Source organism: Neopelma chrysocephalum, unplaced genomic scaffold (genome assembly GCF_003984885.1).
Source record: "Neopelma chrysocephalum unplaced genomic scaffold, ASM398488v2 Primary Assembly neopelma1_77, whole genome shotgun sequence".
NCBI lineage: Eukaryota > Metazoa > Chordata > Aves > Passeriformes > Pipridae > Neopelma > Neopelma chrysocephalum.
In genome coordinates, this window is record NW_020897738.1 from 4,103,780 (window position 1) to 4,117,601 (window position 13,822).

At 56.1% G+C, this 13,822-nt stretch overlaps 1 protein-coding gene across 2 annotated transcripts in view; it reads right to left on the reverse strand.

The window, feature by feature from the left end:
• NCOR2 (nuclear receptor corepressor 2) overlaps positions 1-13,822 on the reverse strand; it is a 140,513-nt gene that overhangs the window by 53,194 nt on the left and 73,497 nt on the right. Inside the window, exons 12-14 of one of the 2 annotated variants that reach the window (XM_027689672.1) lie at positions 4,609-4,727; positions 3,527-3,699; positions 727-789 (exon numbers count right to left, since the gene is read on the reverse strand). In XM_027689672.1, the coding sequence (XP_027545473.1) occupies positions 727-789; positions 3,527-3,699; positions 4,609-4,727 (355 nt within the window). Of the gene's footprint in view, positions 1-726; positions 790-3,526; positions 3,700-4,608; positions 4,731-13,822 lie in introns of both variants that reach the window. The other variant, XM_027689673.1, reaches the window with a different exon arrangement.

Below are 13,822 nucleotides of genomic sequence, written 5' to 3' on the forward strand. Positions count from 1 at the left end.
CGGGATGCACGGGCTGGGGACGTGAGCTCGACAGCCCATCAACAGGACGTGACTTTGGCAAAAAATTAAAGCAGTGAACGAGCTGGCGCAGGAGCGGCACAAGGAGGGGAAGTGGCAAGAAGGTCTGTGCTACACTCAGCACTTTTTAAAAATGGTCTCAGCAAAGGCTCTGAATCAGCTCCAGGATGTAAAGTCACCCCATGCTGCCCGCAGCCCTGGCTCTTGAGGGCTCCCCAACACGTGCCTGAGGAGTGTTGGGGTTCACTGTCTTCTCCTTAAATCCCAGAGCTGTGAACACAGGCAGACACTCTCTGTGTGCCTGGAAAAGGTCACAGTGAAGGCATGAGGCTCCAAAGAGCAGTGAAACTACAGGCTACAGGTACCATCAGCTCCAAAAAGCAACAGGCAAAGTGCCTTCCCCATTTCCTACAGCCAACTCCTGCCTCGTGGGACACACGCCGGCTCCAGCCACAGTCCAGACATCCCTGGTGTTGGCACAGGTCCTGGGGCCGGAGAAGCTGAGCACACTCCCTGCACCACCACCTGCCTTCCTCAAACCCTCCCTGAGGCATGCTGAGAACAAACCAGCAGCAGGACAGGCAGGATCTGGCCCCACAGCTCAGGACCCACCACCCTGCACTGACGTCAGCAGTCAGACACCATCCATCCCTGATTGCTGGGTTAGCTCCAGCACAGTCAACGGGAGAAAGAAAATGAGCGTCTCACCTTTTTTAGCCGTCTCCATCTCCTCTTCGGTCCAGCGAGAGCTTTCATTCATTTCCAGGGAAGCTGAGAAGGAAGAAGGAAAAAGAGAAGTCAGCTCTGAGCACGACCCAGCAAGCCCAGTGAGCTCAGAGGAGGTATCCCAACACTCAAACCCTGTCCCATGCCCTGTTCCCTGGAGGCATGACAAAACCCCGTGCAGTGCAGAAGTGCTTCCGCAAGGAAGGCTGTCATGGTGCGGGCTCTTGAGGCTTCTCCATGCCACAGTACCCATGCACAGCACCCCCTTGGGATTTGCCTTGGTGATGCAAAACCTCCACTTCGGTCCTGGAAGCAAAGCCAGATGGCTCGAGGGTGGCAGCAGATTTCCTGCCGATTTGGTGCCACGCACTCTGGCCCAACAACAGGTACCTAAGACGGAGCCGCTGTGGCTGTGCTTTGGAGGTGGCAGACACAGGGTGGGACCGTCACCCTCAGCACAGACAGGGAAACAGCGTCACCTCTGTGGAGACTTTGGCTGGCTGCATCTGTCAAGGGTGTTGGCTGTGTGTGACCGCGGTCTCCCTCTCTGCCATCACTGGGCTCTTGGACAACAACTCCGAGCCACTTCCAGCAGCGCTGGGGGCTCGCCCGGAGCAGTGCCCATCGCAAGGGGTCATGCTGCTCCAGCCAGGAGAGGTGGAGAGGGGTGTCAGCATCCGATGCTGCCCCTCTCCCCCACCCCAGGCGTGGTGCTCGGGACACCAAGGTCCTGCATAAAGCCCTCACTATGCACCAGTCCCGCTGGCAGCCTGGCACAGAGCAAACCCTACAATAACAAACCGGGGTGTGAGTCAGAGGCAAAAAACAACTCAGTAAGGAAACAGATTTCCGGCTCAGGCTGCCAAGGGGTGATTACTCTAAACAACAGGCAAAGCATTATTTCAACAGTGATGAGAGATGTTTTGACAGTGTCCTTTCAAAATGGAAAGCAGGCTGATAGGTCCAGGATAAAGAATACAGGCAAGAAGAGAAGGAAGAATATTCCAAGAAGCTCTACAGGAAGCTGAGACCCTGTGGGAGGACAACATGGGCTCCGATGCCCATAGCATTGGGCAGAGGAGTCTCCTTCACAGCTGGCTGAGCACAACTGCAGGTGTCACCTCCCGGAAGACAGTGCAGGCCATTGCCTCCCCCAGAAATGCTGTGTCCCCCCCGGGACACCAGCCAAGAGGGAGGGAAATCGATACCTCACCGCTTCCCCTGGCTGCGGGCAGAGCCGGGGCCGTGACACTCGTTTACGTAAAAGTGAGTGTCCCCAGTGCTGTGCCGGCCCTTGGCTCAGCTGGTGATGGCTGTTATTGTATGGTAAAGAAATGTCACAGAAACGGCCCGTTTGGTTTGATTAATGGCATTGACTGAGGTTGCGCAGTTATGAAACAGATGCCTACAGGGAGCTCCGGCACGCTGCAGTTAAACCACAATACGGTTTTGTGTTGTTTTTTAATGTTCAATTGGTATTTAAAATGCAATAACTTTCTTAGCCAACCTAAATTAAAGCGCTATTGGAGAGACATAAAGTGAAACCAATTGCTCAGATATGTCACTGGAATTGATCCATTCCTTTTTCCCAATTTAACATGGTCTAAAGCCTTTTCTCTGTGTTCGCAGTGAAGTTTATCAAGGACTCTGAGATGCTGGGATAAAAAAATCCCGTCTAAGTTATTGGCATTATCTGCTGCTTCTCTGCAGCATTGCTGAACAAGTTGGAGGGAGAGAGCAGGGCTCCGTTGTGCTGGGGACTATTTATATCGCCTGTATGAAAACAGAGCGCTCGCAATCAAGGCTTCAGCCAGTTGTCAGCAGAGAACAGGGAGGCGAAACACCTCCGCGTGATTTATAGCACATGGAACAGCACAAGCGAGAAACTGCAGAGCAAGGAAACCGAGAGGAGTCACCCTGCTTTTATTTTTACCTGCCTTAGGTAGCACAGCAATAATTTTGTACTTTGATAAGAGTAGAAAATATAGGAAAATCATCCAAATTCCTCGATGCATTGGCTTCTCTAAGTCAATACATGAGCTGTTCCCCAGGGTGGACACTACTGATGCTGCAGACGCGAGAGGCTGATGCACCTGACGTGGGGCTGTGGATGCTGCCATGAATTCCCATCTAGTCCAGGACAGGCATGGCAGCATGGCACGGCTATGGCCAACTGCCACATGTGGCCATGGGCTGGTGCGGTCCCTGGGTGCCACATTACAGGCAGCAGCCTTTGCCTCCTCAGTTATGGGTACAAATGGACCAGCCTAATGCCCAAAGCCCACAGATCCCACAGGCTGCAGCTGCTCAGGCTCCAGGCAAATTTGAAAACAGAGGGCAGAACTGGCAGAGACCCAGGCAAGTCTGAGTGGGCAGAGCCAGAGCAGGGTTCTGTGCAGAGGTTGAGGGTACTCAAAACCCGAGAAGCTGCAGAGGGAAACAGCTCCGGGTGCAGGAGGGACACGAGCCCTGCAGGAACCCAGCCAAAGCTAAAACTGACGGCTTCCCTTTTGCTCTTTTGCAACACTTTCCCTCTGAGGCCATAAAACCCAGTCAGCCAGGACAGCCTGGGCTTGCACAAATGCCCCCACTTAACTGAGCGAACCACGCTGAGTAATTCATGGGATAGAAAAAACCTCATTGCTGCTCTCCAAAAAGAAGGATTTCATAAAGGAAACCCCTCCTCCGTGAGCTGGGGGGGGCAAAGCAGGATGATGTCACATCCCAGCACAACGGACACCCCAAAAGCCCTGCCAAGGTGCCCCCGTGCCCTGCCACCTACCCAGCTCTGCGCTCTGCTGCGGCGTGGCCGCCTCCTCGTTGTTGGCTTCGTTGGCCATGGAGCGAGTGATGCGGCCCTTGCGCCGGCCCTGGCTGTTGGCAGTTTTGCGACCTTTGGAGGTGACTGTTTCTTTCTCATCGTTGTCTTCCCCGGACGTGTCGTCGTTCTTGTCCCTGCAAAAACAGGGAGAAAAGAAAAAAAAATGTTGTTGGGTTGATCTGATTTTTAGGTCAAGCAATTATTTCTCTGCATGTGTTTGGGGATGTTTTTTTGTTTTTTTTTTTCTTTTTTTTGTTGGTCTTTGGGGGGGCAGGTCTGCATTTTTTTTTGCAGACGCAGGCTCTTTTCCTGGCCGGGATTGGAGGTGGGGTGATTTGTGGTGGGGTTTTCTTTCTGCAGCTGGCTGCAGCTCCACCACCAAGTGCACGCAGAGACCTGACGGAGACAGGTTTAATACCAGACCATTCAAATTCATCCCTGCCTCCTCCTCATTTATCTTCCTGAAAGGGACCTGCTGGTAAATGTCTTTGCAGCCTAGATATAATGAAGCCAGATGTTCTTTTAAACCAAGTATTAAGCCCATTACAGATAGCGAGCGGTCTGCGTGCCAACCTTCCCCTGCCACGGCACTGATGCTCGGCGTGAGGGAGGCAGGGCTGGCTGGAGCCCTTCATCTGGGAGTGCTCACATTGACATCAATAACACTAAAGGTGAAGTGCCGCGCTCCGCTGCGCCCGAATTGCTCCTCCAGCTCCAGAGGCTCCCCTAACAACAAAACAAGCTAGAGGATCAGAGGAGCTTTGCAGACTGATTGGGTTGATATATAAAAAAAAAAGCGTATTGAGTTGCTTTCCCAGTTTGGGAGCAGCAGGGAAGAGGAATGAGGAGGAGGCTCTGCCTTTCCCTCCCTGTGGAGGAGGTGAGGTGGGCGCACATGATCCTGCACAGGGTCAGGTAGCCCTGGACCATGCTGCATCCCACCACTACATTCCACTGCTGCATCCCACCAGCTCATCCCACTGCTGCAGACCCAGCCCAATGCCCAGCTCTCACTGGAGCCAGGCAGGGATGGTTGTCCTTACTTTGTCAGTTCTTCTTTGTCATTTTCTGTTTCCTGCTTGTCTTCCTCCTTCTCTCCCTCCTTCTCTTTTTCTTTCTCTTTTTCATCTTTCTCATCTTGGCTGCTCCGGGGCATTTGCTGCTGCTGCAAAACAAGGGACATAAAATAAACCAAGCCCTCAGTGCTGAGGCAGACACATGGCAGCACCTGGGCCAACCCAAACAACCGCCACAAAACAATGCGGGGGGCGAGTGGCCAAGAGGAAAGAGCTGCAGGCAGAGGGTGCAGGCAGGGCACTGCTGGAGGCCACAGGGGCTGAAAGCTTTCCGGGGAGATCAGAGGTAGTTCAGGATCAGCCAAGGCAGCTGCACTCTGGCTCCTGTTTCAGGCAGCGGGACAGCCCCAGCAGCTCCCTTGGGATCAGGCAGCAAGAGAGGATCTGATGCAGGGGTAAGGCAGGGAGGTGAGAACAACTCCCCTGTTCCTGCAGACCATGGCTTAGCCACACGGGTGGTGATTTGCAGCCAGTGGGATGCATTTTGCTGGAGCATGAAGGAAACAGGGGCACCAGTGACACCCCGAGGATCAGCAATACGAATGCTGTGATCTTTTTCCCAAGCATTTGACACAGCCCATGGGGAAAATTTGTGAACTCCATATCACCAAGCAGTGGAAGTGCCCAGCTCTCTGCCCACTCTGTACCACCTGGCACCCTCTGCAAAAGCCATGTGCCCAACCACCCCAACACCACTGCTGCCGCTCAGACCGAAGGCACCCCAGTACCCCAGGGAGGGATACAGTGATTATTATAGTTCTGGATTTTGTTTCAACAGCTGCAGGAAGGAGGTTGCTGGGGAGGCCTGGTTCCCCTGACCTCCCTTCCCTCTGGCAACCAGTGCCTGAGAGACATCACATAGAGAACAAGAAATTAGAGACGGAAATGATTTATTAAACCATCCTGCTCCCGGCTAATGCAAGGCTGCTTGCTCCAGGAAACCCACCCGGGCTCACCCGGCCCCTGCCCAGGCTGCAGGGCTTCCACCACTAGGGAAAGGGTTTGGTGATGTAACGGGGGGGAAATTGCCTTAAAGTGGATTTATTAGCAGAAAGTATGATCCCAGGCAGCCTGGTATGGCTGGCACACAGCCATACGGCAAGTGTGGACAAGGTGTCCCTGCATCCCTGGAGCCAATGGGACTGGCATGTCACCAGTCTGCAGAACTGGGAGGCTGCTTTGAACATGGGCATCCCTGCAGCAGCAGCACGGGGTGCAAGTGAAGCTCTCTGCCCCCACGGGCTGGTGCTAAAATGAGAAGCGTGGAGCTGTCAAATGGAGCAGTTTAACAAGAAAACTGCTGATTCTTTCAGGCTCCGGTTCAACAAAAGTCCTCAAAATCCAGGCACTGCCATCACTGAAACCCCGCGGACTTTCAGTTCCTCTTTGTACGGGGGGGGTGGCAGCTGTGCCATCAGGATCCCCACATGCATGACATGTTCAGCAGCCCCTGCAGCACCTCCTTGCCAGAACAGAACCACAATGCATCAAGCTCACAGTCCCACTGCACCCCCAGGAATGGCTCCGTGGGATCCAAGGCCGAGAGGACCCAGAGGAGAGGAAGCCAGGGAACACTTGGGATGAGCACTCAGTTGCTTACGATCTTCCAAAGTCCACGGACTGCTAAGGCCTGGGGAACGGACTGTCTCCTGGTCAAGGAAAGTGTCACACCCAGCATACCAGGCACTGCCCTCACCAGCCCGCAAAACAGGGGAGAAGGAGGAGGGCAGTGGACAAGACTGCCAGGACAGAGAGGTGGGAAACCCTCACTGGCTGCGGAGGAGCAAGGGGCATCCGTCACGTGCATTTCCCCAGTGTTGCCTTGAACTCTCTGACTCTGAGTCATGGCATAGTGAACCCTGAGTGTGGGTTCAGCCCAGACAGACACCCATGAGGTGAAGGCTGTAGCCTCCAAGGGCCAGGCGGGCAGTGAGGCAGGCTCTGCCCCAGCCCTGGCCATCACCACCCACACACATTCCCCTCACCAAAGGTTTTGGCAAAGGAGGGGAGCCCATACAAGGTTTGCAGTATGTCTACCACTCCACTGCAAATATTTTCTTTTGAGGTATGGGGGAAACCCTGCATCCCAGAGATCACAGCTCACCTCCAGCTCTAAAGCCAGCCATGACTGTACAAGTCCCTGCCCCAACATCAGGCTGGTGCAGCTCCCAGGGGAAGCTTCAGCATCATCTTGTCTCTGCACTTGTTTGAACCAGGGGGCTGTCAGCCCAAGCAGCCACTGCAGCTTTTCCCCAGAGGAACAGGCTGGGATGGCAGCAATGCCAAGGAACTCCCTGTGCCAGCCTGCAAACGCATAAGTGAGAAGGCAGGGAGAGAGGTGAGTGGCCGCAGCTGCTCACACTGCAACACAGGTGCTTCCCCAGAGAAGCATCTGCCAAGCTCTGTCATGATAAGGATGGGCAAACCCACTGGTCTGGCTTCAGTGGGCCACTGCACATCTCTCTCCTCCAAGCCCAGCCTGGTAGGACATCAAATTAGGGCTTCTCCCAGTGCAGAGACACATCTTGATCCAAGGATGCCCTCTAGTGATTGCCCTGCTCCAGCCATGGGTGGGTGCCTGATGTGAGGAGCAAGAACCAGGTGGGCACAACACCTTGCACCCAGCAGGACAGACGGGACAGGTCTCACCTGTCAGACCTCTCCTGCCAGGGAGAAATACTTAAAATGGGCAGCATTGTCACCACCAGGCTGTAGTGGGGAAAACTGACCCACCTCCACACCCATGGCTGTGCTCATGTCTTCATCTGAGGATGGCTCCCAGCCAAATGCTGATCTGAACCCTGGCAAGCCCACAGTGATGGCCTATCTCCTGTGCTAGAGCTTGGCTGCATGGCAAGGCACCCCCCAAACCTCCCAGCCATGCTGAAGAATGCCACCTCACACTTCATCCATGGGTACCTGCTGGGCTGGAGACTGTGGGGCTGTTTGCAGCACCCAGAGCCCTGGGGGGGAGAGGGCACCCCGGGGTCCTGAATGAAGCCATTTGGGAGCTCAGCTACAAATGGCACACACAAATGGGACAGTCCACCAGCGATCAACCATCCATGCTACATGCTCTACCCCAAACCTCAAACTGTCATCAGAACCAGACCATAGCATGGCACAGTGCCAGGAAAGCCACAGCCTGGAACCCACGAGCTGTCCGGTCCCCCCTCCCGGCGCACGCTGCCCCCGCGGTGTGTGGGGAGCTATTCTTAGTGCTGGACACGGACCAGCTCTGGATGATTCAAGGGACGGGACGCCATCCCAAAGCGTGACGGGCCAGGAAATGCTTCCCCAATTACCAGCTGATGTCTCCCTCTGATTCATGCCGCCCCGGCTAGAGGTGGACTGGCAGGTGGGTCAGCCCTTAGCGGACACACCAAAGGCTGGCACCAAAACTGCTCAGCTCCTGGCAAGCTTAAATCTCTCTCCACCTACATCCCTGCCACCGTGGGGATGAGGCACCCCATCTCCCGGAGGCAAACCAAGTACATGCTCCCCACCTTGCACAAGAGGGTGAAGGGATGTGCCCGAGGCCAGGGAAGATGCCTGTGGCAGAGGGCAGGGCTGTCCCTCCCTCCCAGGTCAGACGCTCTAACCCCGGACCGCCCTTCCTCCTCCTCAGCATCGCTGCTGCTTGTTTTTGCTGCCGACACATCCTGTTTATTTAAAAAGGCCCCGGGACAAAATCGGACACGGGACGCGTGAGCGAGAGGCCGACCCTGCCCCGAATCCAGGGGGACAGGAGGCCTCCTCCGCTCCCCGCGCTCCGGCCCGAGCTGCTCCGTAATTACGAACACCTGCTCACCTCTGCCCCAACCTCCCGCCGGCCCCGGAGCAGCTGGAGCGGCGCAGAGCGCTGCCATTCCTCCCGGGAACACCGCGTTCCCGGGGCCGGGGCACACGCGCTGCCCCAGCGCCCGGCTCCCACCCGGAGCGACACGGCTCGCCCTGCCCGGCCAGCTCCATCGGCTGGCACGGCACCAGGAGTTCAGCTGCAACAAAGCTTCGCCTCCAAGCGCACTTTAGCGAGGCACCGGCTTCCAGGTAGGACCCGGACACCGAAATGCCGACCCTGCTGAGAACGGACCAACTTGCTGCGCGTCCTGGCAGCGGGACTTGCTGGGAGAAAGCCCCGGCGAGGAAGAGGTGCAGCTCCTCCCACTCTGTTTACTTCCTCTGCCGAGGCACTGCCTGCTTCTGGAAGCAGGACGGGAGGGCAGGAGGAGGTGGGGGAAGCAACTCCCCACCTTCGCCCTCCCCAGCCCGGCCGGAGACGCCTTCGCCTGGGCACGGAGCCGGTGGAACCAGCCAGAAACCCCTTCCCAGCCGGCAGCGCGTCCCTCGCCTCCGAAGTGCCCCGCTCGCACGCTCACCGCCAGCTCCGGACCCGCATCTCCCCCCAAATCACTCACCTCCCCGCTCCCCGGCTCCCGCGAGCGGCCGGTACCCGACAGCCCCATCGCCGGCTCCCGGCCCCTGCTCACCGCCCAGCCATCCGGGCGCGCTGTGCCTTACGTTCTCCGGCTCTGAAGGCTTCCTGACGATTTGCATAGTTAAGCCGTAAACTAACCACAACATTCCTCTTATGATTTTGCAATCTGCTGGAATAACGTGGTCGCTCTAAGTCGAGTCGATGAATCATCATCTATAAACCACAGCTCTCGTCACCGGGGCTCTCAGTGCTGGCTGCAGCCAGAGTGATTAATCCACCAGGATGCCAAGCTTAACCTACAGTGCAGGGCTATTTATTTTCCAAACTTGCAAGCCTCCAGAAAAAGACTGCTGTCTTCCCCATCCCCTTAGTGGTGAGATGTGTCAGGCTGTGGCAGGGGACCAGGGACAGGGGACCTCCCTGTTGCCCACAGGACATCCCAGCGTTAGCCATTGGATCATGCACCTTGCAACTGAGGCACCCGTGCCCTTCCCTGGTCCCGTCTCACTCCCTGTGCCACAGCACCCTCAAAACATGCACCAAAACACCACTTTTGCCAGCAGGGATGAGGTCATCTCTGGGAGTCCAGTTCCTGCACCAGAACCACCAGCTCCTGCCAACCCCAACCACACTGCTTGCTGCTGGACGCACTGGTGGGGAACCAGGTCACTGTGATGGCATTGGGAGAGAGCCTGTCCCTGAGCCCAAGTGCCGCTGGGGCAGCGTCTCCTTCTCTCTCATGCCAGGTTTCAAGTCCAGACTGGCTACACAGGGGACGCCATTTGGCTGCCAGCAGGTGCATCATCTCCCCTTCCATCATTACAGTGCCCTGAGCTCTCATGGGAGATGAACACGCCATGGAAAACCACTGGCTCCTGTTTGTTCCTTAAATCAGGAAGGAACAAGCTACGAGCCCTGTATACCCTAGTGTAGAGGGAGCCATGCGTGCCAGGCTGAGCTGTGCCACTCAAGCCCATCCTCAGGCACTGCAGGCAGAGAGCTGCAGGGTTTTTGCTCGAAGGCGGCTTTGCACCCTCGCCACAGGCTCACTGTGGCAGCACAGGGACACATGCCAACCCTCTCCCCAGCATGTCACACCAAAGTCTGCCTCGACAGGGACTGTGGAGAGAGCTACATCCCACCGGTGTGAGTCCCAAGCCCTCTGGCAGCCGGGAGCACCCACTCGGCTGTGCCGCCTCTCCCGTGTGCAGGCCGCCAGCTCTTCACTTCTCCCGCGGGTGACTTCAGATCAACGGCATTTATGATGTTCTCCGGGGCACTCAGCTGCGGAGCAGGCTCGGGCCGAGGTCATTGCACGCAATCAGGGAGTTGCAAATTAAAACCAGCTCGAGATAAGCTGAAGACAAAAGGCCGACTCTACGCTGGCCAGAAACGCCTGGGGTTTGCTTTGCTGCTTCTCCGGGAGCCCCAGCACAGCTGCCATGGCCGTGGGCATGCACGGGTGCCTCCTGAACATCCCATGGGATCCTGAAATGGCACCACGGGGCAGGATGCACTGCCCTTTGGGCACCTGGCACTTGACTCTCACCCCTCTTCCCAGCCCCACAGATTCTGTGCAGGGCATCTTTGCTAGGAACAGGGCTGGCACTATACAGCCATAGCTCAGGAGCATCCTCTCTCCACCACCTACATCCATCCTTCCACCTGCTTTCAAACTCTCCCTCTGGCAGGTTACACCAGTGAGAGCCAGGGCAGGCACTTGGCCACTAAGCACCTGCAGCACCAGCCTCTTTAGCTACCACATTGCTCAGGCACCTGAAGTCCCCATGGAGCTTCCTTCCCCACTTGCCGATGCCGCAGCAGAGGGAGAAGCACCCACAGCTGAGCTTTGATACTGCACTGCCACTACAAACACTGCTCCCCACACCTCCCTACCACCCCTCGAGGCAGTCTGGACACGGAACACAAGGAGGACAGCTTCGGAATACATATGTGTGTCATGTAACTGACTCCCAGGGCCTGGAGCCTCTGATCCAATGGTCTGGAATGCCTCAGGCCTCACTGCCACCCACCGCCACGCAGCCTGGCTTCTCACGACCGCGCGCGGCACCCTCTGCTCATGGGAGAAACCACAAAGCAAAACAAGCCGCTGCCAAAACAACAAGGGGAGGAAGAAGAATGTCTGCCGGCGACTTGGCTTTGATTGCTTGTGTCCTGGGGCTGGGTTTGATGCTGTTGGCTGCAGAAGCAAGTCAAAAAAATCAAAGGGCCAAGCTCAGATTTGATAAGAATGATAGAGGGCACGGGGCTCACTCGGTCCGGCTCCAACAGCAATGGCCTCGAGCTGGGCTGTTCCTCCGATGGCAAACAACAAACTCTGCAAGCCACAATCTTCACGTGGCACAGACAGACAATGCCGAAGCTGTGCCCTCCATCCCGGGAGACAAGGACAGGCCCCACACACACTTGCCAGTGCAGCTCTCTGGCACCATAGGCCACAAAACATGGCCAGTGCCAGAAGCAAAGTGCTGGCAGTCATAGCCAGGCTGCCCTGCCATGCCACAGGAAAGCCCTGTGCCATCTCCCAAGCTGCTGGGCTTAGGGCAAGCAGCGTGTCAAGGGTGAGGAGGGGCTGGCTGTGCAACTGCAGTGATGTTGGACCCTGCACAACCGTGCCCACTGCTCGCACCTGAGTGTGGGTTCATCTTGGGCAGGGCTGGGAGCTGGCTGGGCAGGGGAGCCATTCACCAGGGCCCTGTGTGGCTCAGCCCAGCACAGCTGGCACTGCCACCTTCCCACTGCTCACTCTGTGATCCCAGTGAAGCACTGAAGTGATTTTTACGGGACCCTGCTCGCTCAGATCCCTCCTTGAATCACCGAGGGCTTTTCCATAAGAGGAAATGTTTCTTTTCTGGGTTGCTGCTGAGTTTTTTAAAAAGTGATTTGATTGCTTGCGAAGGGAAAAATGACCCGAGGGGAAGAGAGCGTAACGTTTGGAAGCAGTAGAGATGAGCCCCCACTCTGTCCCAGGCAGGGAACGCGTGTGTTCTCTTCCCTGTGGTTTGCTTTACCCCGCTCCCCCCCGCTCACAGCCCCCCGGCCACATGCCGACCCCTCTCCGAGCCCTGTCAACAGAGGAAGGTGCTGGGTCAGCAGTTTGCAGGACACAGAGCAGCATCCATGCACGCCACAGACAACCAGGGGCAAAGCAAGCCCTGTATCCTCATGGAAGCAGAGTCCTCCTGAATTTTCAGCTGTGCCTGCTTTAGAAAGCAACTTAGCAATGACCTATTTCCCATCCATTCCTAGTCAAACCTGGATCATAACAACAGATAAAACAACTCATCCCAAAATCCAACAGCTTCTACATCCTGCCAGGAAGATGCTGCAGGTCCCTCACTGGGCTCGGTAACGCCCAGGCTGGATCCCAAACCCTGTCCTGAGGAGTACTCACGTGGACACTGGTGTGGTGGGGCATTCGCTGCGAGGACACATCGACCTGCTGCTGGAGAAACACGAGTCCCAACTCGGGGGCCAACCGGAATGAGGGGGTTTGCCTCCCCGAAGTGACTATGTTATTATTGCTACCTGCAGATGTGATCAAGCAGCACGGAAGAGCCCGGCTGGGGGGCCAAAGGGTCCATCAGCAAGTGGTCCATTGGCAGCCTGTGCCAGTGCTACCCTGGAGGAAAGTGGCTGGGTGTCCCTGCCTGCCAGTGCTTGTCCCTGCTCCGAGCCTACAGGTCTCCCTGCTGTCCCTGCACTGCCAGCAGGCTGTGTGGGGACCCAGGGACCAAGCAGCCATCCTCCTGTGGCAACACATCCTTCGATTCTTTTCCCAAATATGGCCACATCGTTCTCATTAAATCACCCCCAAAACTGCAGCTGAGATTTCAGGAATGCGAGTTTCCATTGTGTTTGCCCGATTGTGTGGCCTGGAGGGGCGGCAGGGGAAGCTGCTGCACCCTTGTGATGGGGGAACGAGCACAATGCACCTTACAGGGCATCCCTGGGGGACAGAGTTTGGGAACAACTGGAGTCCAGACTGAAAGAGCAGGTGCCAAGAGAGGGTTACAGGATTGCTGTCAGCTCGAGCACCACTGTATCTCACACCTCACCCACCTCCCCTGCACAGGCACCCCAGTGTAAACCCCACCTGTGACCGCAGGTTTGAAGTGACAGCCTGTACTGAGCAGCACATGCACAGCACCCACGGGATTAATGCTCTGTGAGACGTTCTCCCCATGAGGCAGCACTCAAGGGGGACCTGGACCATGGGATTTGGCTTCTCATGAAGCCAAATTGAGTTTTGACTTCTCATGGGTCCTGCAGCCTCAGCCTGGTTTCCCTGGCCACCAGCAGCCCTGTCACACTGCAGATTTGTCCAAAAAATGAGCCAAATTCAAGCCCTTTTATGTCCCAGCAGTGACATCCCATCAGCAGAAGATGAACCCATGCCCCAATGCTGGCATCCCTGGCACCATTCCCAACCAGGAAAACCGCTCCATCACAGACTGCCCCTGATCACCCACGGATAATTTCAGTGCTGTTTTAAATACAGCCCTAGTCAGCACAGCCTTAAATGCCTGCGGAACAATTTGTTGGTATTTGTGACACAAACTTTACTGGCCACATCCAGGGCTGCATATGTACGATGTGCTGTATTATTACACCAGGATTTTGTGACAAGTATCTCCCTGCATCTGAAAGAGAAGTTGTCAAACCCTTTGTCACTAACAAGAAGCCACTCCCCAGATTGATGAAGATCAAATGCTTCCCAGA